At 38.6% G+C, this 27,094-nt stretch overlaps 2 protein-coding genes across 2 annotated transcripts; both read left to right on the top strand.

Moving 5' to 3' along the window:
• The first annotated feature begins 914 nt into the window (after positions 1-914).
• cnga4 (cyclic nucleotide gated channel subunit alpha 4) lies at positions 915-6,505 on the top strand. The gene is made up of 8 exons (XM_067515665.1): positions 915-1,016; positions 1,298-1,331; positions 1,467-1,568; positions 1,664-1,770; positions 2,511-3,091; positions 3,202-3,447; positions 3,779-3,944; positions 5,468-6,505. Exons 3-8 carry the CDS (start codon positions 1,525-1,527, stop codon positions 6,205-6,207), a joined length of 1,884 nt encoding a protein of 627 aa, XP_067371766.1. The 5' UTR covers positions 915-1,016; positions 1,298-1,331; positions 1,467-1,524; the 3' UTR covers positions 6,208-6,505.
• Positions 6,506-7,282: 777 nt separating this feature from the next.
• Positions 7,283-27,063, top strand: trappc10 (trafficking protein particle complex subunit 10). Its single transcript, XM_067516133.1, has 23 exons — positions 7,283-7,456; positions 10,643-10,724; positions 11,785-11,920; positions 14,908-15,107; positions 15,386-15,581; positions 15,957-16,068; positions 16,187-16,434; positions 17,435-17,581; positions 17,769-17,883; positions 19,149-19,225; positions 19,432-19,523; positions 20,130-20,270; positions 20,580-20,689; positions 20,790-21,319; positions 21,445-21,586; positions 22,367-22,525; positions 22,943-23,172; positions 23,652-23,752; positions 24,047-24,170; positions 24,950-25,114; positions 25,270-25,429; positions 25,767-25,961; positions 26,357-27,063. Exons 1-23 carry the CDS (start codon positions 7,396-7,398, stop codon positions 26,602-26,604), a joined length of 3,771 nt encoding a protein of 1,256 aa, XP_067372234.1. The 5' UTR covers positions 7,283-7,395; the 3' UTR covers positions 26,605-27,063.
• Positions 27,064-27,094: the final 31 nt, after the last annotated feature.

The raw sequence follows: 27,094 nt of genomic DNA on the forward strand, positions 1-27,094 counted from the left end.
TATTTTTTCTTTAGATAGTGAGATAATTTGCCCATTATCACAGGATATTGGCATTAAAAAAATATTGCATCCATGGCCATTCTTGGATTCCATATAAATAAAAGGCTGCAACACACACAAACTTTTCAGCAGGCCACACCACCCTAGTCCACTCTTTTTGCTGTTTCAGCTGTATCAGTTTGTTTAGCTGTCATGGCAATAAACAGATGTTGTCGTGAGCTCAGCAGCTCTTGTGATTTTAACCAGACTCATTCTGCGTCGGGTTAAAGCAGCACTACAGTAAAGTGGACATATTGTACTTCCATTGTTAGGAGACTCAAAAGGCAAATTTTGAAAGAAATTATTAAAGTCAAATACCTTTTTTTTCACTAGTTCTAAAGACAATGGATTATATATTTTCCCTAATTCGATACACAACCAAAATACCGAACCTTGTCAACCCTATTAACACCTGCAATTAACTTACTGTTTGTTTTAATTATTTTCTTGGTAAACTTTCTACTTTGACCAGATTTTATTTTAATTGGAATACAAATATACTAGTTTCTTTGAAAATTTACAAATGTGTGTATTTATAACGTATTTATAACATATTCTTTGTTGTTTGGGCTCTGCAGTCAGTGCAGCTTCTGAGATGCACTGACTTCTAAGGGAAAGAAGAATTCCCAAAGGACATTTGACATCTGTTGTGGTTTTCTTCCATAGAGACCATCATCACCAAGCAATGCTCAGGTACAGCTGGTTTGTCATCAGGTGAACCACACAGTACTGCCTGGGGCAAGTCTTCAAGTAGTTGCGACACACACAGAGGTCATCCTCATTTAGAAAAAAATGTGTCTCTAATCCAAGGCAGACATTTGGAGAATGGATAAAACAGGTGATTTTTTTATTAGCGGAAATAAATGGCAGAGACTGTTCAGGTGGCAGCGGACACAGAAGGTGAATGAAGGAGGACAAGATGGAGTCAAGGATGAAGGGAAACATCAAACCAATCTGAAAGTGAAATTCAAAGTTAAGTAAGTAATTAATTGTTGGACAAGACATTGGTTCAAAAGCAAAAACGACCTTTTGATCACAACGAGGAGTCGCAATCATGTAGTAAATGTGATGACAGTAGTAACTTTAGCAGTAAATATATGCAGAACACTGCATAGAGATATGAAATTATCCCATATAGAGCCAAAGTATTACTTTAAATTTTAGGCATTTATGTTTTAAGTATGTAGGCAGGTGATATAGAAAAATGAAAATATTCTAATAATTACTATCATATTGTCTTTATATGGATTTTTTTAAGAACAAGAAACAAATGAACATGGATATTATTTCAAGTATGTATTTATAATTTTTGGTCAAATAAAATGAAACCTTTAAGTATTACTGTATTTATCATGTGTATGACTGATCACATAGTTAATCTTTCTCATTTCCCTCTTCATTTCTCTCCATCATCAATTTCTTTTAAGTTGGAAAGGGTGGGCGGTTGATCCAGCAGAGCAGTTTTATTATATCTGGCTACAGTTCATGATTTTTCCTATTGTCTACAATTTGGTGATCATCATTTTGAGGTACAATTATAGCAATAAGAAAGATATCATATATTTAAGGAATTCACCTTCAATGCTTTGACATCACTTGAAACTTCATGCTCATATTTTCTCAGAACATGCTTCACAACAATTGCACTGAGCTACCTGCCTCTGTGGTTCACACTGGACTACATTTCAGACCTCATGTATATGCTCGACATGGTCATCACTGCTCACACAGGTAAATCTCATTTTGTTGTTATAATAGTGAAAAATCAAGAAACATTAGAGGCAAAAATGTATTTAAAAAACTATAGAAAATTCAAAAAAGTGAAAGTGAAGCTAAAGCTAGAAGCAAGCTAAAAAAAAACCCAAACAGCTATATTATATAAATACCATGTTCTGCTGCTTCATAAGATTCTGGTTAACTCAAAGGTATATTTATCGGAAAAGATCTAATGTCTTTTACATTGTAAACTTTTTGTGTTGTTCAAAGTTATGACTCCTGAATATTCATTTATACATGAATATTTCAGCCTAGTTTTGATTAAATTAATCAGCAGGTGGTTTTGTTAGTCGTGATTCATTGTTGGTCATAAATGGGTTGAGCCTGCTTTTATGTCAGGTGAGAATTTATCTTCTTCACATCAACTTCAAATTGTAACTTCAAGATCAAGATTTTTCTTGATTTTGTGATAAATACTGTAATACATGTTTTGTCTGTGTGTGTTTGATGATTTTTTTATGTTTTAATGTGGATGTTTTTTTCCTTTTTGTCCTAAGCCCATGTCCCTTTAAAAAGGGATTAACATTTTAACAACCAAATCAGACAAATTCCCAGGGCACCTCTGTCTTGTGGCTCAACGGCCCGTTTGATAATCCATCTATTACAAGAGCAGCTGTGTAACGAAATAATCATATTGAATTGTCAGATAATGATTAAGCTCACAAGTCACTTTTGTCTTGTTCTTCCTTCTCCAGGTTACTTGGATCAGGGCATCCTGATAAAGGACCTTACTCTGCTGAGGAAGCGCTACCTGGGCTCTAAATGTTTCTTGAGGGATCTGGCTTCCCTGCTACCCACAGACCTCCTCTATTTTGTTTGTGGCACTCAAACTCCATTGGTGAGGATCAACCGCTTTCTGCGTTTTCCACGTCTGAGTGAGGCCCTGGATCGCATGGAGACGAGAACGTCCTACCCTAACACGTTCCGCCTCTCTAAACTAATGATCTACATCTTTGTGTTAATCCACTGGAATGCCTGTCTTTACTTTGCACTGTCCAGCCAAATTGGTTTTGGAAGTGATGAGTGGGTTTACCCCAACATCACTGAAGAGTTTGCCTCCATGCGTCGTCAGTACTTTCACTGCTTCTGGTTCTCAAGCAAGATTCTCACCACAGTAGGAGACATTCCCCTGCCAAACACAGAAGAGGAGTTCTTGTTTATGATTGCTGACCTGCTCATTGCCGTGCTGGTGTTTGCATCAGTTGTTGGAAATGTTGGTAATGTTGTCTCAAGCCTAAGAGACCGTGATAATATCTTCTTCCCTAACCATGAGCTAGTAAGTCAGGATAACTCACAGAACTGAATTGGAAATGGTTTTATGTTTAATTACATTTTTAGCTGTGTTGGTTTCATTAGCTGTATAAAAAACAACTTTCTTGTTTTCAGGTGAAGGCATACCTGCGCAGCCATCAGGTTAGCAAGGAGCTTCAACAGCGTATCAACAACTGGTATCAGCATCTTCACATCAACAAGAAGATCATACGAGAGAATGAAATTCTGGAGCAGCTGCCCATACACCTGAGGACTGAGATCGCTGTTAGTGTTCACCTTCCCATACTTTCCAAAGTTACCATCTTCCAGAACTGTGAGAAAAGTCTGCTGGAGGAGCTGGTGCTTAAACTAACACCTCAGGTAGGGGAAAGGACAATTCAAAGGGTTAAGGTAGGCATATCAGGGTCCTCAGCAAGCGTCCAGCGCATAAGGGTGTGTATCCATGGGATAACAAAAAATAACCGGGAAGTGAAAAAACCTGTACATCCATTCACATATGCTGCAGCAGTTTGAGCATTATGATCATTCCTTCTTTAACCTTAATTGAGAAGATACTAGATCTTATTGCTGCAAATCCAGTGTTTAAGTCAAAATCAACCTTAATGCTTTGCCTACTTCATTTTTCTTTAGAAATGGTTGCAGACAATAATTGTTTCAAGATGAAAAACTGGTCACACTTTTTTTCTTGCAGGTGTTCAGTCCTGGAGAGTACGTCTGCAGGAAAGGAGATGTGGGCCACGAAATGTACATCATCAAAGAGGGAAAACTTGCTGTTGTAGCGGATGATGGGATCACTGAGTTTGCCGTGCTGGGTGCAGGGAATTTCTTTGGGGAAATTAGTATCCTCAACATCAAAGGTACAGTGAGATACAGTATGCTCATACAACATGTATTACCTCATGTTCAATAGACAAGGGAGGAAATGGGCACATTTTGGACACAATAGGTTAAAAACTGAAAACTGAAAATCTGAATTGCTCATTTCTTTTGGAAAAACAAACACTCAGAAATACCCTGCTGACTAACAACACACACACACACATGAGCTAACAGAAAAAATATGTCTTTCAGTGGTGCTTTTGGAGCTTGCTATTGGGTCTATCAGTTTGAAATATACTTACTGTGAGATGATCAAGACTGGAACATTTGGTAGGCTGTTTCTGTGCAAGACGGGAGGATCCTTTAGAAGATGCTAATGAAAGAAAATTATATGTCCATAAAAGTAAAAAATGACATGGCACTGGGAAGCCAAAATGCAGATGAAATAGTCCCACAGAATTTAATTATTGGGCATATAGAAGAATTGGAAAAATTAATATCAGTGATATTAACCCTTCCTTTGCCATCCTGATTTCCTGGCTAAAAACAAAACCTAAAAGCTCCTCTATATGACATCACCTGAAGGGGTTTTCACCATCAACCTTTCAGTTATCTTGCTGTTCATACTACAGAGGTGTACCTGTCTTGCTAGAACTCCTCCATATGACATCATCTGAACAAAAAAACTCCTCCAGATGACATAGGTGGGAACGCTTTTCACCTAGATGCAAAGAAATATAGTTGAAACCAGATGTTTACATACACTGTATAAAAAGACACATAACCTTTTTTTTCTCAATGTCTGACATTAAATCAGACTAAACATTTCCTGTTTTAGGTCAGTTAGAATTATTAAATGCATTTCCTGATGCTAAATGCCAGAATAATGTGAGATTTTTTTATTACTTTCTTCAAATTCAGAGGTTTACATGCACTAACATCACTATGCTTTTAAACAATTTCCAAATGCCTAAATGATTATGTGATGGCTTTGAAAAGCTTCTGATATGTTAATTGACAGCATTTGAGTTAATTGGAGGCACACACATGGATGTATTTTTAGGGCACACCTAAAACATCTTTTGTGACATCATGAAAAAAATCAAAGGAAATCAGCCAAGATATCAGGAAGAGGATTGTGGACCTCCACAAGTCTGGTTCAACCTTGGGTACAATTTCCAGATGCCTGAAGGTGCCATATGCATCTGTTCAAACTATTTTACGCAAGTATAAGCACTAATAGATATCTAGCCATCGTTGAGTCTGATTTAATGTAAGACAGTGAGAAAAAATGGTTATGTGTCTTTTTAAACAGTGTATGTAAACATCTGGTTTCAACTGTATATTAATATGGGGAAGGTCGTGGGATGTTTAATACCATTCGTACACATGTGTTCCCCAAACTAAAACCATAGGAAACAAGTTGAAATTTGTGAAGCTTTGCACACATTCAGAACTATTAATAATATGTGTGTTGGTCACATCACTACCATTGATATTGATATATTTTTAATCTAATCAAAATTTTGGAATTAAGGAATCTCAAACTGCTTCCTTTTAGGTAACAAATTAGGCAATCGTCGCACTGCCAACATCCGGAGTACTGGCTATTCTGACCTATTCAGCTTGTCCAAAGAAGACCTGACAAATGTTTTATCTGAGTTCCCTGCAGCCAAACGGCACCTGGAGGAGAAAGGCAAACAGATTCTCATCAAGATGGGAATGCTGGAGAACACTCAAGATGGAGAAGAAAAGGAAGAAGAGAAACTTGAAACCAAGATAAAAAGGTTGGAGGACACCTTGGACATCCTGCAAACAAAACTAGCTCGGCTTATGATGGAGTTAGAGTCGAGCAACTGTAAGATGCAGGCAAGGGTGGAGCAGCTGGAGTGGGAGGCAGCAGCATTGAATAATCAGTTGCGAGGAGCTGAGGAGGAGGATGGAGGAGGAGCACAGGGAAGAGGTGAAGGGGTGGGAGGAGTGGCTGAGTGGGAACGAGAGGAGGCAGAGGGAGAGGAAGAGGAGGGTTCAGATGCAAAGATAAAGAAACAGGAGCAGAGAGAGGATGGGAATGAGGTAATTAAAGAAGGAGATGGTGAGAGCACAAAAAGTACAAAGGAACATATAGAAAGGCTGGTAGAGGGAGATGGTTTTGGCCAAAAGGACCCAGATAATCAGGAAAAGAAAAATGAAGATGATGGAGAAAAAAAACAAGAAAAAGGAGATGACAGACCTGGTAAAGGAGATGGAGCTGAAATTGAACCTGACTCTAAAACTGAAGAGAAAAGTGGAAAGAGATAATCTGAAAAAGGCACAGAAAAGGCTGGAGGAGACTCAGGAAAAGGGGGATTGGGTTAAAATAACAATAAGAGAATAGAGTTATAAAAACCTATGTGTGTTTTTCTGTAGTCATTTGTGTGTTTTTATGAATTAAAAAAGTTCATTTTACTTTTTGGAAACACTGTTTGCATTACAACTTTATGCCTCTAGATGACAGCATAGTATTCTCTTGATCAGTGGTTCTCAGCTCTGGTCCTCAACGACCACTGCTCTGCTAGTTTCCCAGCCTCCCACCTGCTACGCACAACCTATAAAGACATAAAAGAGACTCTTATGAAATGTAAATGTATTTTCTTAACTCAAAAAATGAAACTGTGATGAGCATAACCCCAGGCTGACAGCAGCCATTTCTTTGTATGATGACTACTTCATACTTCAGTGTACACATTATTAATTATGTTTATATACTTTGTTTACATACATACATATTAGAATGCTTCACTTACTGATAAAAATTTTTTTAGAAATAATTTTAGTACTGTTACTGTAACACTTCCTCCATATTACAGATATCACCACAAAATGCCTCAATGTTAAACTGATCTGTGGAAGTGGAAAACACAGAAATTACATAAGTAGATATACCCAAATACTGTAACATCTATACAATTTTAGGTATTGTACTTTACAAGTAATTTTCAACATTGATATTTCTAATACTTTACATATCAGTTCAACATTTTTTAAGAACTCTCAAAAAATGACATACCACCATTTCAAATACACAAAAGAATTTTAACAATCTTCATCAGCAACAATCAGCATTACACTTAGTTTTAATAACCATAAGTCATTTTCAATGTAAAATTGTCAAACATTGCACAGTTTTAGCTTTTCCAAATCAACGTTTTTCGTCCTTTTAAATTTCTGTGAACTGTTGGGATTGATGGTCAGACAGAAAACAAAAATAAGCCAAAGAAACTATGGGTAAGTATGATGGAATTTCTTACTATTTCCTTACGCTTAAAAAAAAAGGAATACTCTAAAAATCACGAGTCGGCCCTTTAATGACGCACAGTCTACGTACTTCCCGGAAGTGCAGTGGGGGATAGAGGCCCCGTCGATACAACACAACTGCATACATAGGCACTTACTAATAATAAAGCTCTGCTTATATGTCATCTGCATGGAGTTTTCGCGCTAACACATATGGAGTGTCAAGAGGAAAAGCCAATCATCTATACTATGGAAAACAAGCCGATTGTGACATGTGAGTGTTTCGTAAGAGGAGACGTTTACTCCTTTATTCTCGTTTTGACAGTTAGCCTGGTAGCTACATTCATTAGCTTGTTTTAGCTAAGCTAACAAGTACACATATTACGCTGCGTGTATGTGCTGTCGGGTGGCTTATTTCTATTAGTCAAGCTTGTTATATTTCCATACTTTTGTACTACTGTGGGCTTTGTGCTTTATATTCATAGAGGAATTGATGTCGCTCTCCAGCTAGCTAACTGCTACGTTGTTTAACAGGCCTTGTTAACGATGATCACCTCACGGCTAGTTGGTGCAATTTTGGGAAGAATATCACTTTGTTCTTTGCAGGACAATTATCGTTTCCTTGCGCTAAAAGCAAACACAGGGGCCGCCACATGGCTTTTGGGCCATGGGATCTATTTGCCATTCATAAATTCCTTAGAGGCTTATGGAAGCGTCTTGTAAGGGTTATTTTGGGTGCTGACTGTGTTGATAGATGCCTACTTCACTTCAAACCTCAGGCTGCTCCATTTATGGGACAGCGACACAGAGGTGCCCCAGTAGCGACAGGAGTGGAGCATTGAGAAGTAGGAATGAAAGGTGTAATAGGTGTTACAGCTTGTTACCAGTGTTGGTAGATTTCATATCTAAGTCATAAGTTACTTAGAGTGGGATCCAGGGAACGAACACCTGTGTTTCCTGGCGGATTTACAGGTGTCCCAACTGCTTCTGAAATGAAAGTTCTTACATTGAGGATTTTTGCATTTTGGATTAGGGTCATATGCATATGCGACTTGGCTATATTAGAGATTTTTTTTAATTTTTATTATTAGGGCACATTTGTATTTTCTAAAATGGCTGTTAACATTAGAGCCATGACGATTAGTCAGTTCATCAAAAGAGAAATCATCAGCAAACAGATTAATTAAACTTGATTTGTCAAATTGAAGATAAACGTTAACACCATTGTGGATTGGACCAATAGAACACAATATTTGACAATGCAACTTGATTGGTTTTTAGTACACTTTCCTTTGAAATGTATGATACCTGTGCTGTGAGATCAGTGCTTAAAATCACCGGCAGAGCACGTGCATCGTAGTGTGGAACATTCCTACTAACGTTGCCATTTCGTTTTACCCTGATTGACACATGCAGCTGCAGGCATTATACTGGTCTTTGTTTTCAAGATGGTTTTGTGACCAGTCAAGGCTAAGTTTTGTTAGGAGTATTTGAACTTTGAGACTCTGCAATTACAGATGCCATTACTTGAAGCACACATGTCCATTGATGTATATAGGCCTACTGTGGCTGAAATTTCACAGCAGCATTCAGCTTCCAGCTCAAGATCAGAGCCATAATCTGTAAGAATGACAATTTCATATTTTTTCACTGTGTTGATTGTAGCTGTACCTAATGACTAATTAATTTACGGTGCAATCACGTGCCCCAGCTGTGGTACACTGGATCCAAACATAATTGACAATTAGCCTTCACTCTTCACTGCAGGTTTTCTGAGTTTGCTTAAATCCAGACTGGATGAACACATACTGGTGGTCCTGTTAGCCTTTGGATATTTTTCAAAAGATTTAATTAGATGTAGATCCTTGGCCCAATTTAGCTTTGACTAGTGTCCACATAGTTTTGTTTATAATACACATATTGTGTATTGTGAATGACAATTTGAGCATTTGTAGTATTGTGTTTTTTTTCTTTTCCTGGTCATATTTAATTATAAAATGCCATGTGTTTGATCAGAGGTGTCAAATTGACACTATAGTCGTTGGTATCCAGTTTTCTTTTCAAATACTTTTGTTGTGATTTATAGAATTGCCTTGTTATGTAAATGTATTTGCTTTGTGTTAACCAAATGAGAATTGATTATTTAAAAAAAAAAACATGCTGTGTGTGTCTGTGTGGTGGTTACAAAGAATTGATGTCACAGCCGCCTTCTACATTTCTTTGCCTGTAGACATTTGAAGGCATATTTTCTACTTTCTGGCCGTTATACCATTTTATAACGTTTGCTGTGTTTTTTTTAAAATGATTCAGACTTTGTGCACTTTGGTTATAGTGAATGCTGAAAAATGAACTACGTTGGTCGAAGGGTAGAGGGTGTTAGATGCTGTTTGAATTGTAATACCCTCTGGAATAATCGTGTGATTTTGGGATGCAGAAAGAACAGGAGTTGAGTAGAGCTGTCTGTAGAGCTTTGAAACTGAAAACTCTCTGTCATGCAATTAATACATTAGACAGTAAGAGTTTGATTCGTACTTTTTGGATGGAAACATAGATGTTGAGACATATTACATCACACATGTGTTGCTGTGTTCCATTCTTGGTGGTTTAAAATAGCTGCGCAGAAAACAGTTTGTCACTTCTGCCACACATTTCTTTTCACTGACAGATTCTGAGGCACATTGACAGAAGAAAGCATGAAAAGTGCAGGAACATATGAATCAATTGCAACACAGAGCCAATTTCCGAAGCACTATTCAGGACCAAAAGGACAGAAATATATCTTAAAATATGATTAAGATGAAAAATATCATAATCATGTTCTGCTAAGTAACTGCTGCTTGCAATGTGATTTTAATTAATTAGCATCACAAAACTGCCAAGGAAACCTACTAAAAGAGCCAGAAATGTTTGTGGAAAAGTGTGTTGTTTTTGGCAAGAGATGAGGCACCTGCAAAACAAGTTTGCTCATTCATAGAAGATCAGGATGTAGAATCACAAGGCTGTTAAACAGGACAGAGCAGCTAAAGCACAGAGCACTAGAGGACACTGACCCTACTGAGATTTGATCAACTCTAACAGCAATTAAACTGATTTGACATTTTTGCTGCCTCCCCTTGTTTACTGGAGTTGTGTGTTTAAATTTGTGATATGAGAAGAAGAGGTTCTCCTGTTTTTCATGATGCACTTTTATTTATACATTGCCCAGTAATGCAAAACTATTTTGTAATTTCCTCCAGGCTCATTGCTCAACCAAGTTGAAAATCAGCCAACATGTTGATTTGGTATGACAGGGTGATAAGTCCTTTTTTTATAGGAGATTAACATATCTGATATTTCCATAGACTAAGCATTTGATACCTTTCACTTGTTTTCGTACAATTTAAATTATTATGATGGCAAACATGTTTTTTTTTTTATAGAGAGAATGAGAGCTCTTTTATTTTATTGTGATTTTTCTCAGGTGCTGGAGACCAGGGCTTGTTCACATCACTGTATACCTCATTGGCTCAGCAGCTTCCCAGGGAGCCAATGGAGTGGAGGAGGTGAGTACTGGCCTGCTGAGTAAATGATAGATCAAATCACTGCCTGTCATTTTAAGCTGCTGACACTGTGTTAGAAGTCTAGAAAAATGTTGGCGGATGGATTATTGCTTATGGTTTGCTTTTGATTTATTTTATTCATCAACTTGCATTGATGTTAGTGGGCTTGTTGCCAGTACACCATCCAACAATATTATTACTTTAAGCATTTTATTTACTTTCATAGCCACTATATTAAATGCCATAACTCTGCATCTGTAAGACATTTACAAGAAACAACAAAGTGCATTCACGTAATACTGGTAATTGTATATCTGCATGTGTGTGTTGATTATATGTTGATTGGGTGATTGACTATGCTAAATGAAGTATTGAGTGCAAAATCTAAATAAATCTAAAACTGTTCATTAGAGTCTACGGGTTAGTAGATGATGTGTAAGTTATGTGAATGAACAGAGTCAGAGACTGTGTGCTTCGTCCCCTTCCTGTTGTATGACTTGTGCTGGAGTTCAATGGTGGTTTGACAATCTGGAATTGCTACAGTACACTGCTCTTTACAATATAATGATGATTTCTACCATAAAATGGAGCAGGAAATGTTGCCTCACTTTTATTTTTATGAGCTGACATAAAAAGTCGTTCTTGAAATTTCTTGTATAATATGTACACTCGTATTTAATTTAAGGTATAAAAAAAGTTTGCCAAGAGATGAGATCTGAAGCTTGTGTCTTTTGCTGTATTCTGGATAAGATAATGTTTAGCCTGAATGGTGAATAAACCCAGACTTGGGGATTCTTACTATAAAGGTAGAAATGAAGAGTGCAATTTTAAAGAAATGCATGATAGCTTGGCTCAAAGAAAGGTGGTGTGTGACCTATTTTTATAGGATTTGATAAATGACAATATTGGTCAAAACTATAAAGGTCATATTTTCAGCTAAATACTTTTAAATTGACCCTAAATGACATAGTGAGATATAGATTTCATATAGTCAGCTTGTGTCATGGGGCCATAAAAATGATGGTGATTGTAAAAACGTTCTTTTGCTTTCTTTTATATGCAGGACGTATGGCCGTGCACCAAAAATGATCCACCTTGAAGCTAATTTTGTCCAGTTTAAAGAGGAACTTCTCCCTAAGGAAGGCAACAAGGCTCTCCTCACCTTCCCCTTTCTTCACATCTACTGGACTGACTGCTGTGTAAGTGCCTTAAAAGCAAAACGAGACACACACACACACACACACAGGGAGGTGTCATATCGTGCATTTTAGACTGTTTGATCAAGTGCAGTGAGAGCACATAAACAAACCCCCAGTCAGCCTTTTCAAGTCTTTTTCAGCAATATTACTGCACACACTTTGGGAAAACGTGAGGCTGAATCATATCCATTTTGTCAAATATGTCTGTTCAAAAAGGAATTAAAGCTCCATTTTAGTCTTTCTCACTGTCACGACCATTTATTTTGTGCCTCGGTACAAACCTCGGCCAAACACAAATTACAGTTGTTGTTGTTTGTATTTTTTGTTGTCTGTGATTTGTATAAGTATAACCTTATGAATAGATGTCTGGTCATAATTGCTACATGTTAACTGAGGACACTGATAATTTGCTTACCATTAACAGGCTACTGACTTTCGTTCTTGTTCACTACTACATGCTTCAAATAGACTACTGAAGGCCTTGAATCAAAACTATAATTCGATTAAAAAAAAAAAATATTATTTAGAGATGTGGTTTGAACTTTTTAAACTGGGATATTCTGATGCAAACCCAGCTGATGGTTTTACTAGAGTTTTGGGGACCACGAAGACCTTTAGTTCACTCTGGTTGTTCAGAGTTAATTGATACCTTTCACAGCATACATATAATGTATGTGAAAAGGAGACTCACCTGCAAATTATTTCGTTTGTCCTGTCCTCATTTTTGATGAATGATGGGATAATATTACATCTGATCTGAGCTACTGTTTGACATTTGAGCCACTAACAAGTAGTTTACGGGTCCAGTAGAGTGAGGAAATATTCTTCTAGTTAATAGATTTCAGATGTTATCGCTCACTCTGACAATCTAAAAACGTGTGGTCAGATATACTTAGGTGGCAGTAAATATACTTGGGCGTGTTCTTTAAGTATGTTATTTGTGGGAAACACTGATCTAGACAAATCAACGAGAACACTTGTACTGCGTGATTAGTTGTGTTGACATACAAAGATGGGAATTAAAAATTAAGTCAGTTCAAAGCTGACTTCAGGTGGAAATACTCTGTCCAGGAAGTTGACAAAGCTGAGCAAAATGTTTGTGTTTGCAGGAATATTAAAGACTGCTTGTTTATCTTTTGTGTGTTTATGCAAACTCCAAATGTGAGATACCTGAATGCTGTATGCATGTGCACCATGTTAAGATCATCTCTTTCCACAGTGTTTTTGAGATGATGTTTAATCCCTATATTTTCAAATTTATCCTACTTACAGAGTATGTGTTTTAGTTAAATTTTTTGGCATTTGTCTCACATATCAACATAGTTTTGCCTATGACCTCGCTGGATACACTTTTAGCACAGTCATCAGCATAAACTGAACACAACATGTACTTTGCAGGCCTGCTAATAGGTGACGATAAAAACAAGAAGAGAAGCAGGAACCTGCTGCTGCGAACCAAGGAGCTGCTTCGTTTAAGGAAGTGTAGTCAACAGCATGTTACTATTGACATGGACAGTGTCAATAGTCTGGGAGCAGTGAGCTTTAGTTTTTATGCAGTATTTGCAATGGAACATGAATACCTGTGCAGTGTTACTAGGTAGACTCACAGTACAAACTACCTGTGTGAGGCCTACACAGTTTTCTACAGTCACCCAGTTTATTTAGAGAATGAATCGCTACATAACTGCCAAACCATAAAAGAAGCAAAAATAGCAACAGATGTCTTATGTTTGTTAACCCGTTTTTTTTTTTTTTTTATTGCCACATCCTTCCAGTGTAATGTGTTATCTATCACTGAAACCAGATGTGTTTAAATAGTACCTCAAATACATTCTTGTGAATGTACTTAGTGCTTTCTCATGTTTGTTATAGTGTTTATTTTAGACACATTCTAGCTGCCATTTTTTTTTTTTAAGTTTTATAAGGTTTCACATTGCAAAATGAAATAACATAACATTTCTCACACTTCTCCTGCCAACAGGCAGTAAAGTGTTTATTACACTAAATTAGCTGGTATCCCTGACCAGTCCTTTTTATGATTTCTTTTTTCAAGCATGAAAAGTTTCACAAACATGACATCACAGTTGCAGCAGTAGAGTTTCCCCTGCTTTAAAAGGAAAGCTGTAAATGAAGAGAAACCTTAGAAATATAAAAAGGTATAGGTTGATCCTGTCGAAGCTAAATCCATAGTGGAGATTTCAGTCAAGCACACGCCCACACAGTCTCAACATTACAAGCTGGCTGAATGTGGTGGATAGGCAGGGCTGCTGCTTCCTCTTCTTTTTCTAAAAGGAACAATAAATCCTATGCACACAACATGACAATATCACAAAGATCAAACAGCGAGCCTTAGCCTGCACAGGCTGTAAAGCCACAGTACACAATCTTGTGACTTTTAATGTTGGTATTTGTATCTAAGTAATAATGATAATTTCATTGTTAGATACATTGTAGAAACCGAGGAAATAAACATTAACAGTAGATTCATTCAGAGGCAGTGAGACCTGCGCCAGCTTAGTGTTAGTGCCCATTTGGAGAATGGTCAAACAGAATGAATTGAGAAGGTGGGTGTGAACAGACTAATACAAATGACAAGGCTACTTGCAAACTAATTAAATTGCTTTAAACCAGGTTGTGATTGTGGTGTGCTTCAACTTATTGCAAGATTTATCGCCCTAAAATTAGCTGACAAATTATTTCTGAGTTCACTTCCACAGCATTGTGTAAAACTAGGACTCCAGTTCCTCTCTCTGCCTGTGGACAATATTACATAATAACTGTCTCAACAAATTATATCCCACCTCCACTCAACTCAAATGAATTTAAAATACTACTCTCACTCAGCAGTCAATCAGAGTTCACACACAGGATCCACACTAATTGTTAACACCTGGCACCATTTCAAATTAATTTGTTAATTTTTTACATGTGAAGCATACTAATTGTCATCATAATCTCTGAATAATGAGTGGATTGCTTTATTGTAGGATACAGAGGCATATAAAAGCTCTGTAAAGGAGGACATGATGCGCTGGCACAACAGTTTGCGGGCTCACAGCTCACCAGACTGGGTCATCATCGTCGTGGAGACCAATGATACTAAGAAGAAGAACAAAACCAACATCCTGCCTAGGTCATCAATAGTGGACAAGATCCGTAGTGATTTTTGCAACAAGCAGAACGACAGGTGAGCGTACACTAATTCTGTTTTATGAAAAAATAATGGGTCACAGAAGATTTCTCAAATTTCTCAAAACTGCATAAAAAAATATGATACTGTATGAAATACTTTGTAGCTGTGAACTGTCACTGAAAAAGACAAGCTGGGAGACTTTTGCTAAGCCCACATTTCTTTTCATTTTTAAGAAGCAAATAATTACATTAGCTTGCAACCAAAAGTCACTACTTAAAAAAGAGAGAATGAACCTTCTCTCAGTAAATGAAGATCATTCTTCTGTGATGCAGGTGTGTGGTGTTATCCGATCCTCTGAAGGACTCATCTCGGTCTCAAGAATCCTGGAATTCCTTGTTGCTCAAGTTGCGAACCCTCCTCCTCATGTCTTTTACCAAAAACTTGGGCCACTTCGAAGACGACATGCGAACGCTCCGAGAGAAGCGCACTCAGCCAGGCTGGAGCTTCTGTGAATACTTCATGGTGCAGGTGAATAAATGAATCTGCAATGTGGATTTTGATTTTGATTCTGAATTCTGTGCAACAAAAGAAGTAGGCTGTGTATCATGACTGAAGCTGACTGGACTGAGAGGGCATAAAAACTGAGAGGGCAAGCCCCTCCATTTAACTACATATTCTGTGTTTCTGTATCTTTATAAACAGAAAATGGTCTTATACTAACCCGAGGATGCTCAGTGCAGCTCATTTAAAATAAATGAATAAATAAAACTTGGTCACTGTGATGTAGAGAGACTGTACATTCATGGGATTTTGTCCTAACTCTGTCTTGTTTACACTTCACTACCAATATTCATTAAGTGTCACAGTTGTGTCTCGTGTATGATAACTGTATAATTTGTGCAGGAGGAGCTGGCCTTTGTTTTTGAGATGTTGCAGCAGTTTGAAGATGCTTTGGTCCAGTATGATGAACTAGATGCTCTCTTTACACAATATGTCCTTAACTTTGGAGCTGGAGGTAAAATATGACGCAGTACTGCTTTCAATGTGGTAGTTGACTTAGTTAAAATAAACATGGGCATTTTATGCACGAATTGAAGCTTCTCTGTTTAGTTCACAAGTCTCTCTCTCCACAGATACTGCTAACTGGCTTGGCTCATTCTGTGCCCCGGTGCAAAACTGGAGCGGTTTGCTGCTTCGGCGGCCAATTGACATGGAAAAGAGAGATGGGATCCAGCGAGGGGAGGCCAGCCTGTTGGATCTGAGGAGCTACCTGTTCTCTCGCCAATGCACCTTACTTATCTTCCTCCAGAGGCCCTGGGAGGTCACCCAGAGAGCCCTGGAGCTCCTGCACAACTGTGTCCAAGAGTTACGCCTGCTGGAGGTACATTAACTCTTACAGAGCTATTCTTCAGACAGCATGTAGTTTGTGCATGTGAAATACCAGAATGTAGGCTTTTCAAAGCCTGGCTTAAGTCACCTAACCTTACTATCAGGAAAAAAAAGTACCTTTATATATAGTTCTCCTGTGGAGCCAAAAAGATAGCAGTTTGGGCTGATCCCTATTCAGACTTTTTAACAGAAAATGTAAAACTTCACTGCCAGTTGCCGGGGATATGTAGAAACATTATAGAGTAGCTCATTAAATGAGAGAAAATATAATTATTACATTTAAATTAAATTGAAATTTTTAAACGGAAACTTTTATTATTATTATTAAAGGGGGGAAAATGTACATTAATCATTCTGAGTTCAGATGATGTCACCTCTCTGGGGAAGCTTGCTGACCACAATTACAAACTCCATAGTTTAAGCACCAAGATGACATCATCTGAACTGATGTCACCTGGAGGCATTTTTCAGCTACATATAGATATATTTAGATATAAGAAGTCAATGGGAAGTTTAATGATGTTCATGATGCATCATAAAACAAACATCCCCTCCCTCCACCTTTTTGAGATGTGTTGCTGCCATCAAATTCAAAATGAGCTAATATTTTCCAAGAAATTGTAAACTTTGTCAAGTTCAACCTTTGATATGTTGTTTATGTTCTATTTTGAATAAAATATGCATTAGTGAGATTTGCAAATCATTCCATTCTGTTTTTATTTACATTTTCACATCTTCCCAACTTTTTTGGAGTTGGGGTTATACTATTACTACTCAAACTACTACCAAAAGAAGCAAGTTCAAAATAAGTGAAGTCATCCTTTAAAACCAAAGCAACCTAAATGCTGACAGTTTATTTGAATGAAAAATAGAATGTAACGTGATTATTTACACTGGGATGAATGTAGAGCAGACATACATTGAAAGCCTGGAGGAGTCATTCGAATGTTTCCCTCACCATAAAACTGTACACTGCTGGTGTTATTGCTCAGGTTTCAGTGCTGGAGGGGGCGCTGGACTGCTGGGTTTTTCTCAGCTGCTTGGAGGTGCTGCACAGGATTGAGGGCTGTTGCGACCAAGCTCAGTTAGCTGCAAACTGCTCCCATACTGTCGGCCTCTGGGCTTATGCCACCGACAAGGTAACAACCTGACATGTTCAAGTTATCAGGGTTATTTGAAACTTGTTTAATTAGAACTAATACTGATGGTGTTGTAACTCACTACTTACAAATGTTACCATATCTGGTTTAAAAAAAAGATGTACTCCAAATATCATAACTGTAGTCAAATACTATTTTTGTTGTTTTTCCTGTCAACCTCCTATAGCTCAAGTCCCTGGGGGAACTCTGTGGCCTGGTATCAGAGAAAGGACCTACATCTGAGGACCTGAACAGGACTGTAGATCTGCTGGCTGGACTTGGGGATGAGAGGCCTGAGACTGGTGAGTTTTCATAGCCAGAGTGGTTTTTATTAATATTTTCAAGTCCTGCTGGGGGACAAGTTTACAGGTCCAAATCCCAACCATCCTGATTGATTGCATTAACAAATAGATTATAGTAAAGGGTGCTCACTCAACCAGGCTAACAGTTTTCTCTTTGAGGCTCCTGTGGTTGTCTTGTTCCCCTGCTGTTTCTTGTAATCTTTTTTAACACATCCTGTATCGCTAGTCTTACTCCTCTCTGATTTTCCCTAATGAGCAGTACTTCAGCTGACTCAGGACTGACAGATGTGTAATTAGTTTTCCAACCTGATTGGTTCACCCATTTAGTGCAGATTCCCATTATTTATTTATTTTTTAGCCCATGTCTTTGTTCCGTTGTTCTTCCACATGCGGACGAGCATTCGCTGAAAGTGCCAGTTCCCTTTTTTTTTTTTTTTTTTTTTATTAGACATGCATCTTCTGAATAATAGCTGACTATCACTTTATGTAGTTGTATGGTAGCAAAATAAGTACATCATGACTGTGGATGTCAACTGTAAATTGTAGTCTTTGCATTGTGTTCAAGTGCTGACATGAGTCAGTCAGTGTATGTGAACACAATTTGCTGTAGTGTTTCAGTGCCTTTGGGGTACAAATTGCTTCTTCACTAGAACGAGTGTGTGCTTGCCCGGCCATTCATTTTGATTAAAGTTGACACATTCTAAAATGTACCGGGATGCTGGTGTTGTTTCTGAATTAACCTTTGTCCACATTAAAACAGCAATAGATTGGGAAAATGAGTGACTTTCCTCCTACAGAGCAGGTATGGAGGACTTAAAACCAATCTATCCTCAGAAAGCATATGAATAAGAAATGGTGTTCTGCTCCATGGACTGTTTATATTAAGCTGACTACAAGAACATAGGAGTTATGGCTTTGCCCCAGAACAAATTGAGACCACCATCGGGGAACAAGCAAATTGAACTGCTTTGTCCGTCCTGCCAAATAAGTCAAACTGCATTTAAAATAAAATGCTGCACCACCACCTGTTTAGCTATAAAAAGTTTCTGGCTAAAGTGTTATATGAAAGGGTTTTTACCAATTCACTGTGATTTCTGCACTCCACATGCTGGTTTTTAAAAGCTCTGGTTTAGGGGAAGAAAACTAAACTGCAGTTTCAGCCAAAACAGAGTGAAAGAGAGATGCAATGACACAAGTTTAATCCAGATGTATTCTTATTTAAAAATGATAATCCCACAGCTTGTTTTCTTTGTCTTCCTCCACAGTCCACAGTTTGCAGAGCCCTTACAAAAAGTTGAAAGAAGCTCTGTCATCTGTGGAAGCTTTTGAAAGGCACTATCTTGTAAGTAAATTCCTTGTCACAGTTCGGTGCTGTAGTTGACAAAACAGGAAGTTAACACACATTCTCAAAATTCCTGTCCTTTTTTTTTTCTTTTTCTTTTTTTTTTTTAATAATTTTTCTTATGCAATCTCCGGGAAACTTCAAGCATTTCATTTAATTATTTCTCTTCTCTCCTCCACCACCCTGTTGGCCACTTCTTGCATCAGGAGCTCTCTCATGCTGCTATGGAGATGTACACGGCCATCGGCCGTTTGAGGTCTGCCAGGCTGGTGGGGAAAAGTCTGGCTGAGTTCTACATGTAAGGGATATTCAAACTGCTTGTTTAATTATGTATCTGCAGCTCTTGAAGTTGTCGTAACAACAGTACCTGTCAACACAGATGGTTTCAGTCTTTCTGCCAGAGTTCTCTTCTCTTGAATCGGTCAATTGGCCCACTGTGTGGGTGTTTACAAGCAGCTGTGGTTTGGACGAGTCTGTTGGGCTTAAATATAATAGCAAAGTCAGTAAAGTTAAAATTAATATTTCAAACATATTTCACAGACTGCTAACTCATTGTGGAGACACAGAATGGGCTATAAGTGTAATCTTGATGTGAGGTATTATCACGTTCTCTAAATACAGAGCTTGACACCAGTCAGCAACAGAAGTTTACAGGTAGATAATAGGTTTCAAATAAATAAAGGTTTGAACTTGCTTAAAATTAGGCAAAAAAAACTGTTATGTGCAGTGATGCAATTATTGTTTTTACTTATTAAACTATAGTGATGAAATGTTATTAGTTCATATTCTCTGTTATTAGTTCATATTCTCTTTAATCTTGTGTACTTTGAGTTTACACAGCTGTTTGTAGCTTTTCAAATGTATTGTTGTAAGCACGGCAAGTGTGTGTGTCTATGTCTATTAGGAGGAAGGGAGAACCAGAGAATGCTGAAACTTTCCTACGGGAAGCCCTGAAGTCCTATGTATCAGAGGGGTGGAGCCTCCCTGTCACTCACACAAGGAAACAGATTGCAGAGTGTCAGAAACTGTTGGGGAAAACTGAAGAGTATCCTTTATACTGCAGTCTGACAATCTCACAAAGGTCACACATAGCTATTTAAGGGCCAAATAAGTCAACTTTCCTGAGGTGCACATACTTTTGTATAAATATCTGCACTCAGTTTGCAGTGCAAGTATTTTACTACTTACTTTCGCTACTTTGGTACCAGAAGAATTAGATGGAAATCTTTTATATGATTGCACATTTTCAAAGTTAAGAACTTCACAAAGATTAGCAAATTATTATTCCTTGGTTAAATTCTAAGTCCAATGTGCTGCTGACAAAGTTGGTGGCTTCCTTTACAACCCACCACAGCTACCTGCAGACCAGTGCCTTGTTGGCTGGTGATGTGAATCTGACCACGGAGGAGAGGAAGCATTTTTGTCAGGAAATTCTGACGTTTGCTGCCAAGTCTGGAGAGGAATGTAAGTATATGTTCATGTGACTCCACTTTATATTGCCATTCATTTAAACACAATTTTGTATGATTTAGCCTCAACACTTTTTATTGTTTTCTACCCACAGCTCACAAAGTGACACTGAGCATGTCCGTTTTTGCCCAGCTCCTACGCCTACAGTTCCACCCAGCGACAGCCTCTGTGCATTCTGGAGCTAAGCTGCAGGTGGAGCTGACGCTGCGAAGTTTGATGCCCAAGTCTGTGCACATACAGCAAGTGGCTGCTAGCATTCATTTTGATGTGGATCATGGAGGGACTCATGGCAGATCCAAAGGAGCTCAGAGACAAACACACCCAGGGACAGTAGAGTTTAACCAGGGTAACTCATCAGGAGGCCACCCCTCCTCCTCATCCGCAGGTCCTGCTTTAGAGCTGGACGAGATGCACGACAGGAGTCCTTCGGACAATTCTCTTAACTCTGCTGGAGTGGTGTGTAAAAACACTCATCTGCTGCTGCGTCTTCATGAGAGTAACTCTCCGACGGACACACCCAACTGCCTCAGTCCCCCTGTAACAATGACGGAAGGAGCACAGATGCTCAAAGTGCAGGATACAACATTAGAGCCTGGAGATAACAGCATTATATTTACAGCACCAGTAAGATTCACATTGCTTCCAGATTACTAAATAACCTTTTTCTTTTATTCTATCTGTTAACCTTTGTTGTTCGCAAAATGTTTATTTTCTTACCTCTTATCTTCGATGCTGTCTTTTATCTTTAGAGTGATCAACCGGGTACTTACACTTTGCGTCAGCTGTGTGCCACAGTGGGTCAAGTGCAGTTTGTGCTGCCTCATATTTACCCATCGGTCCAGTATGAAGTGTATTCTCAGGAGCCCCAGCTCACTGTGGAGCCTCTCTCAGGTCTGTATGTTTTACATGATTAGTGATATTTAACATTATGGCACAATGTTAAGGTTTTGCTTGCTTGTACTAAGCACTTGTCTACATGAATTTATACTTACATTACATTTCCTAAAATATGAGCTGCTCCTAACACGTTTCTTTTGTTGAACAGACCAAAAATGGTAAAACAAAATATTCGATACACAAGACTTTTCTGTCTTATCATATTATGAGTGTATATGTGATGGTCTAGTAAGACAGAACAATAGGGGAAAATGTAAATCGAAATTTTTGACAACATTGCAATTTTTCTTTAGTATGTAAATGTATTTATGTTTTTAATTGTTATTTCTCGTGTATCGCAGCTGAAGCACACTGTGCATAAAGGCATTGTTCAGAATTAATTGTTCAGGCCACAACATCTAGAAAGAAATGGTTGGGCACCTGTAACAGCTCTATAGTCTTTACATATTTGTGCATACAGCAAATCAGTAGTTGGTTCTGGATTCGCGTCATTATTCAGATCTGTCAACCTGTTAGTGTAACATTATGTAATGTTTTCTGTCTGCATTGTTTTCGATGTGGAGATTAGAAAGTGAGTGAAGTTCTTACTTCCCTCACCATGCATGATGTTTACTTTTGGAAGCAGTTCAACTTCCACCTACTGATTAGTACATAAAACAATTAAATAAATACACTGATTTAGATTAAAAAAATAATTGTAAAACATAATTATGTTTTTTAACGATGAGCTGCAACCAGTTTTATGTAAATGTCAAAATGTTTTTGTGTTTTTAGAGCCGCTGTTAGCTGGTCTGCCTCAGTTGGTGAAGTTCACTTTGTTGACTGGTCACTACACTGTGAAGAAAGGAGTTGCTCTGCAGCTCAGCAACACAGACACCATGCCTATCCTGCCCTCCACAAGCTGCATCGCCCGCATCAGCAACCCTGCTGCTGGTTAGTGCACCTTCTGTTTTTTGTGAAAATAACTAGTCAGTGTCTTTACATAAACACACTGACTGACACACATACACCTTTTGAAGTTCTCATGGTTTTCTTGGTGCCTTGGTGACTCTATGTGTATGACATCAGGCTTGCATCCAGACATCTATCCCATTTACATCTATCCCAGCCCACACAGCAGGTGTGTCCTTGAGCAAGACACTCAGTGCTAGCTATGTGGGCGCCACGTGAGGCTGCCGACTGCTCCCCCAGGGGGATGGATTAAATGCAGATGACAAATTTAATTGTCACATGTATGTGTAAATGCATATGCATACAGTGCTGACAATAAAAGCTGCAACTTTTATTTCTTCTTCTTTCTTCTCTGTCCTCTGTTCTCCTCATCTTTCGCTGTACTCCCCATGTGTTCAGAGTTGGTGGGTGAAAGCGTCCTCTCCATCCAGTCATCCGAGAAGGTGACCAGCATCAGCTTGCCCCCCACTCCTCCCTACCACACCCTGGAGTTCCAGCTGGAGGTTTTGTGCATCATTCCATCTGGTTCTGACCGGGCTGCTAACGAGAGGCTGACCAATGGGGAGGTCCGCCACCGACCACGCAGCTACAGCCATCCTGACACCCCCATGACCGCCATTGACCAGAGGGTGAGGCCCCTTTAAGGATGAGTCACAACTAATACTGTGGAAATAGTGGAAACACTAAAGAAGCCATTTCACATTCTTGAAGCTTCATCTCAGTTTGTTTACAGCTATAATGTGAAGTTTAGTGTTGGAATATTAGTTTGCTAAAGCTCCAATTAGTAGGCAATAAGTGAACGCCAGATTTTGCTAATTTATTTTCAAACAAAAAGGCCAAACATATGATAATTTCCGGATGTAATGTGAGTTGCTGTTTTCATGTCTTAATTAAAAATAGAAATTACATGAAGACACTTTGGGCTCTGGGATTTTGAAACAGGCTATTTTTATTTTATTTTTTACTTTTTTCTACTCTAAACAATTATTTGAGTAATATGCTGAATCAAAGACTAATGGAAATAACATTTGTAATGAAAAACAAAATAGAATTAGCCTGTCAAACAATAAAAAGCCAGATAAACGGTCATTCTTATGTCTTTCCACAGATGTCTATTGACTGTCCATGGTCAATCTACTCCACACTGCTTGCCCTAACTTTCTACATCCCCTTTAAAACCAAACACTCACTGCTTTCTGCTGATAACAGGTGAGCGTCCATTCTCATAGAAATTCTCAAATGTGTCACCAACAGAAATGTTTACATATAAAGTTTCATTTTGAGATCCTATAAGGAAAATGAAGATCTCATGAGACCACATGACGCCTATTCATTGGTTTTATTTCCTGTTGTTAAGCCAGCAAGAGTCTGTGTAAATGTTTATTTAACCTACAATCTTTAAAATATGGGAACCTGTAGTTCATTTTTTTTTAAAATGTAGGACCAGCATTTTTCTGTGTACCTATACACATCTGACCTATGACCTTTGACCGTATACCATAGGAAGTACATCCAGGTGTGTGTGCAGAATGTGTCAGATGTGAACTTCATGCTGGCAGAAGTGAACCTGACAGAGAAGCAGCATGCATCACTGGAGCTACAGTCCCTCAACACTAAAACCCAACAGGTGAGCAGAGACAAAGCAAATGTCAGCGACCACAGGATGGGTCAGCAGATAGCGTCCAGTACCTTCTGTTTGTAAAAGTCTCCTCCATTTTATAATTGTGTTTAAGAGGAGCACATTACAAAGGCAGACTAATGAGGATAAATACATGTAGGGTCAAAATTATTAACAGCTTTATGAAATTGAACAACCCTTAACTTTTCCCAGGAAATAATTTTAACCAACAGTGTCCTTTTGAAATATGAATATTATGCAGTGCGTAGCCTTCCTCAGCTCAATAAAATCCTCACTGTACCTTTTTCCAATACTATGACACTGTGGACATTAAAACAACTGTCAGTTCACTGAATTCAAACATTTTCTGTTACATCTGACATAAGACTGATCGGTGAATAATCATTTATCACATAAAAATTCCTATCTAAATTGTATGAACTTGAAAATGATGGGATATTATATAAGAACAACTATGTATATAACTTATGTTATTACATTTTTTAAATTTTTTTTTTTTTTTATCACAGCGATTACAATATTAAGTAATTTATCATGAGCAATAACCTTAAAATAGAATGTGTCATTATTCATTTTGGTTTTGGAAACGAATACTAAAAAATATGACATTGTAAATTTTTGGATTGTTTCCTTTTTAAAAAGTTAATGAATGATGTGACCATCAATGTTTCCCATGTGTTAATGACATCTTATAGAATGTCAACACTACATCAACCACAACTTCATATTGATATCTGGTGTGTGTGTGTGTGTGTCCTTGTGTCTAGCTTCTGTGCAGTAAGCACAGTGTGTTCTGCTTGTGGGAAGTGAGGTGGAAGGATGACCTGCCCTCCTGCCTTCAATGTGTTTTCTCTGCCAACTTCTCCCTGCTCAACCAAGAGAGCTCTGCCTTCAAACCCTTTCACTACCAGTTCCAGCTCGAGAGAGTCACTGTAAGAGTACTTAAACATTTCTTTTTCTTCATTTGCTCTAAATGTTACAACACCGTTCTTAGACCACTACAGTAAACATGTACACCTACAAATTCCTGCTTTAGTCCGATAGTTCCACCAGATCAGATCATTGACCACAGTTTTTCTGTTGTCAGACTTTGTACAGTGTGAAGGCTGAGATCCTGCCTCCTGCTGGTGAGCAACATTGTCGCTCTGGTTTCCTCTGTGGACTGGAGGTGTGTATAACACGACTTACTGAGCCTGCAGAGGAGACCGACACTGATGGCCCCCGAACCATCAAACTCATGTATGAAGGTATGTCTGGAGAAGAAGCCATTTATCTGGGGGTAATACTAATTTTATGTGAAATTTATGTGATTTAAATGAAATTAACTTGAAGTTAGTTAGATTTGAGTAAAATGTTAAAATAATTGTTCCATAAATATATTAATGGTTCATTGGGTGCCAATAATTACATGCTTACTAATATGTGACCAATGTGAAAAATAATTATTGTTTTAAGGATTATTAGTGTGAGTTTTTATCGATACCCAGGTATCTTGGTCACTTATAGATATTTTCAAGCAATTCTCCACAAAAGACAAAACATCTGTGATTTGTGACTTCAGTTTTTGTGTATGTGTCCCCAAAGTGGCTGACAGCAGCAGTAACTGGGCGGTGTGTGGGAAGAGCTCAGGGTTGGTGTCGATGCCTTTGAAGGCAAACGCTACCCACAAGGTGCAGATCGAGGTGATGCCTCTGTTTGCAGGACACCTGCCCTTCCCCAAGATCAAAGTGTCGAAGTACCTTCCTCACACCGCAGCAGTGGCAATTCAACCAGACCCTGGTAAGACCATGGATGTCTGCAAATATTTCTTCCACAGAAAGAAATTCACACTTTATGGAAAACAGTAGATGCCCTGCCCTTGAATTCATTCCAGATGGTAATGTTGCAGTAAGGGCAGGAAAAGCACTTTGCTGACAAACAAGTATGACCGTGAACCACGGTCAAGAGCAGGTGGTGTCGCTGCAGCGATGAGGATTGTATTAGTATGTCCCAAAAGAGTGGCTAAATATCAGGTTGCTAAACCACTGTTGAATTTGTAAATAAATGTTGTACAGTAAGTAAAGCATCAGGGAATCCAAAGAAAGGTATTTTTAACAAAAATGAATCATTGCCACATTTTTAGGAAATTTCCATTCATCAGTTTCGCTCAGTAATGTGTTTTCTGCCAACCTCAGACAGCTGCGTGGAGAACGACAGCCTGTCCCTGCTAGACAAAACGCTGGACGACCAGGCGGACACGGCGAGTATCCGCAGCCGGGGCAGCGTCCACTCTGTGGGCAGCGGCGACCAGCAGCAGAAGGGCGTGGCCATGCCGCGACTGGAGCCCTTCTGCCCTGGGCAGGTGTTCAACCACAGCTACGCACAGCAGGTCCTGGTGCTGCCCACTACAGACGACCACATCATGGAGGTCAATGCTACATGACCCTGGTGGCGACACTGCCCACCTCATTCTTCTAGGACTGAACCCAGGCCCTGGATGGACTTTGCTGAGCTTTTGCTCTGCAGCGGATCATGCCCCTGAGTCCATGTCAAAAACTGCTACAGGTTGCTAGGATGGGACTCACCACTAAGCATGAGACATTATGAACTTGACACAATGAAGACCCAATGAGATCTGCTGATAAATTAAAATAAAGAATTTTCTTTGCCATACTTTGTATATAGCTCACTGGATGGATTTATAGCTATAAATATATATGACTGATCAATCAGATCGACACCTGTCATGCTCGTTCGACCTGAAGATAAACACTCAATTGCCCCGTGATGCACCAAAGCCCTAGATGTGTGTACGCCTCGATCAGCAAGTACTGTAACTGTGGCTGAGTCTGTCCAGCTGTTCCTGTGTCTCTCAAGCAGTAAATATTTTTATATTTGATGATTTTTGTCTCAATGATTGCATTCAAGTTGGT

The sequence above is a fragment of the Channa argus genome, chromosome 9 (assembly GCF_033026475.1).
Source record: "Channa argus isolate prfri chromosome 9, Channa argus male v1.0, whole genome shotgun sequence".
In the NCBI taxonomy this organism is placed as follows: domain Eukaryota; kingdom Metazoa; phylum Chordata; class Actinopteri; order Anabantiformes; family Channidae; genus Channa; species Channa argus.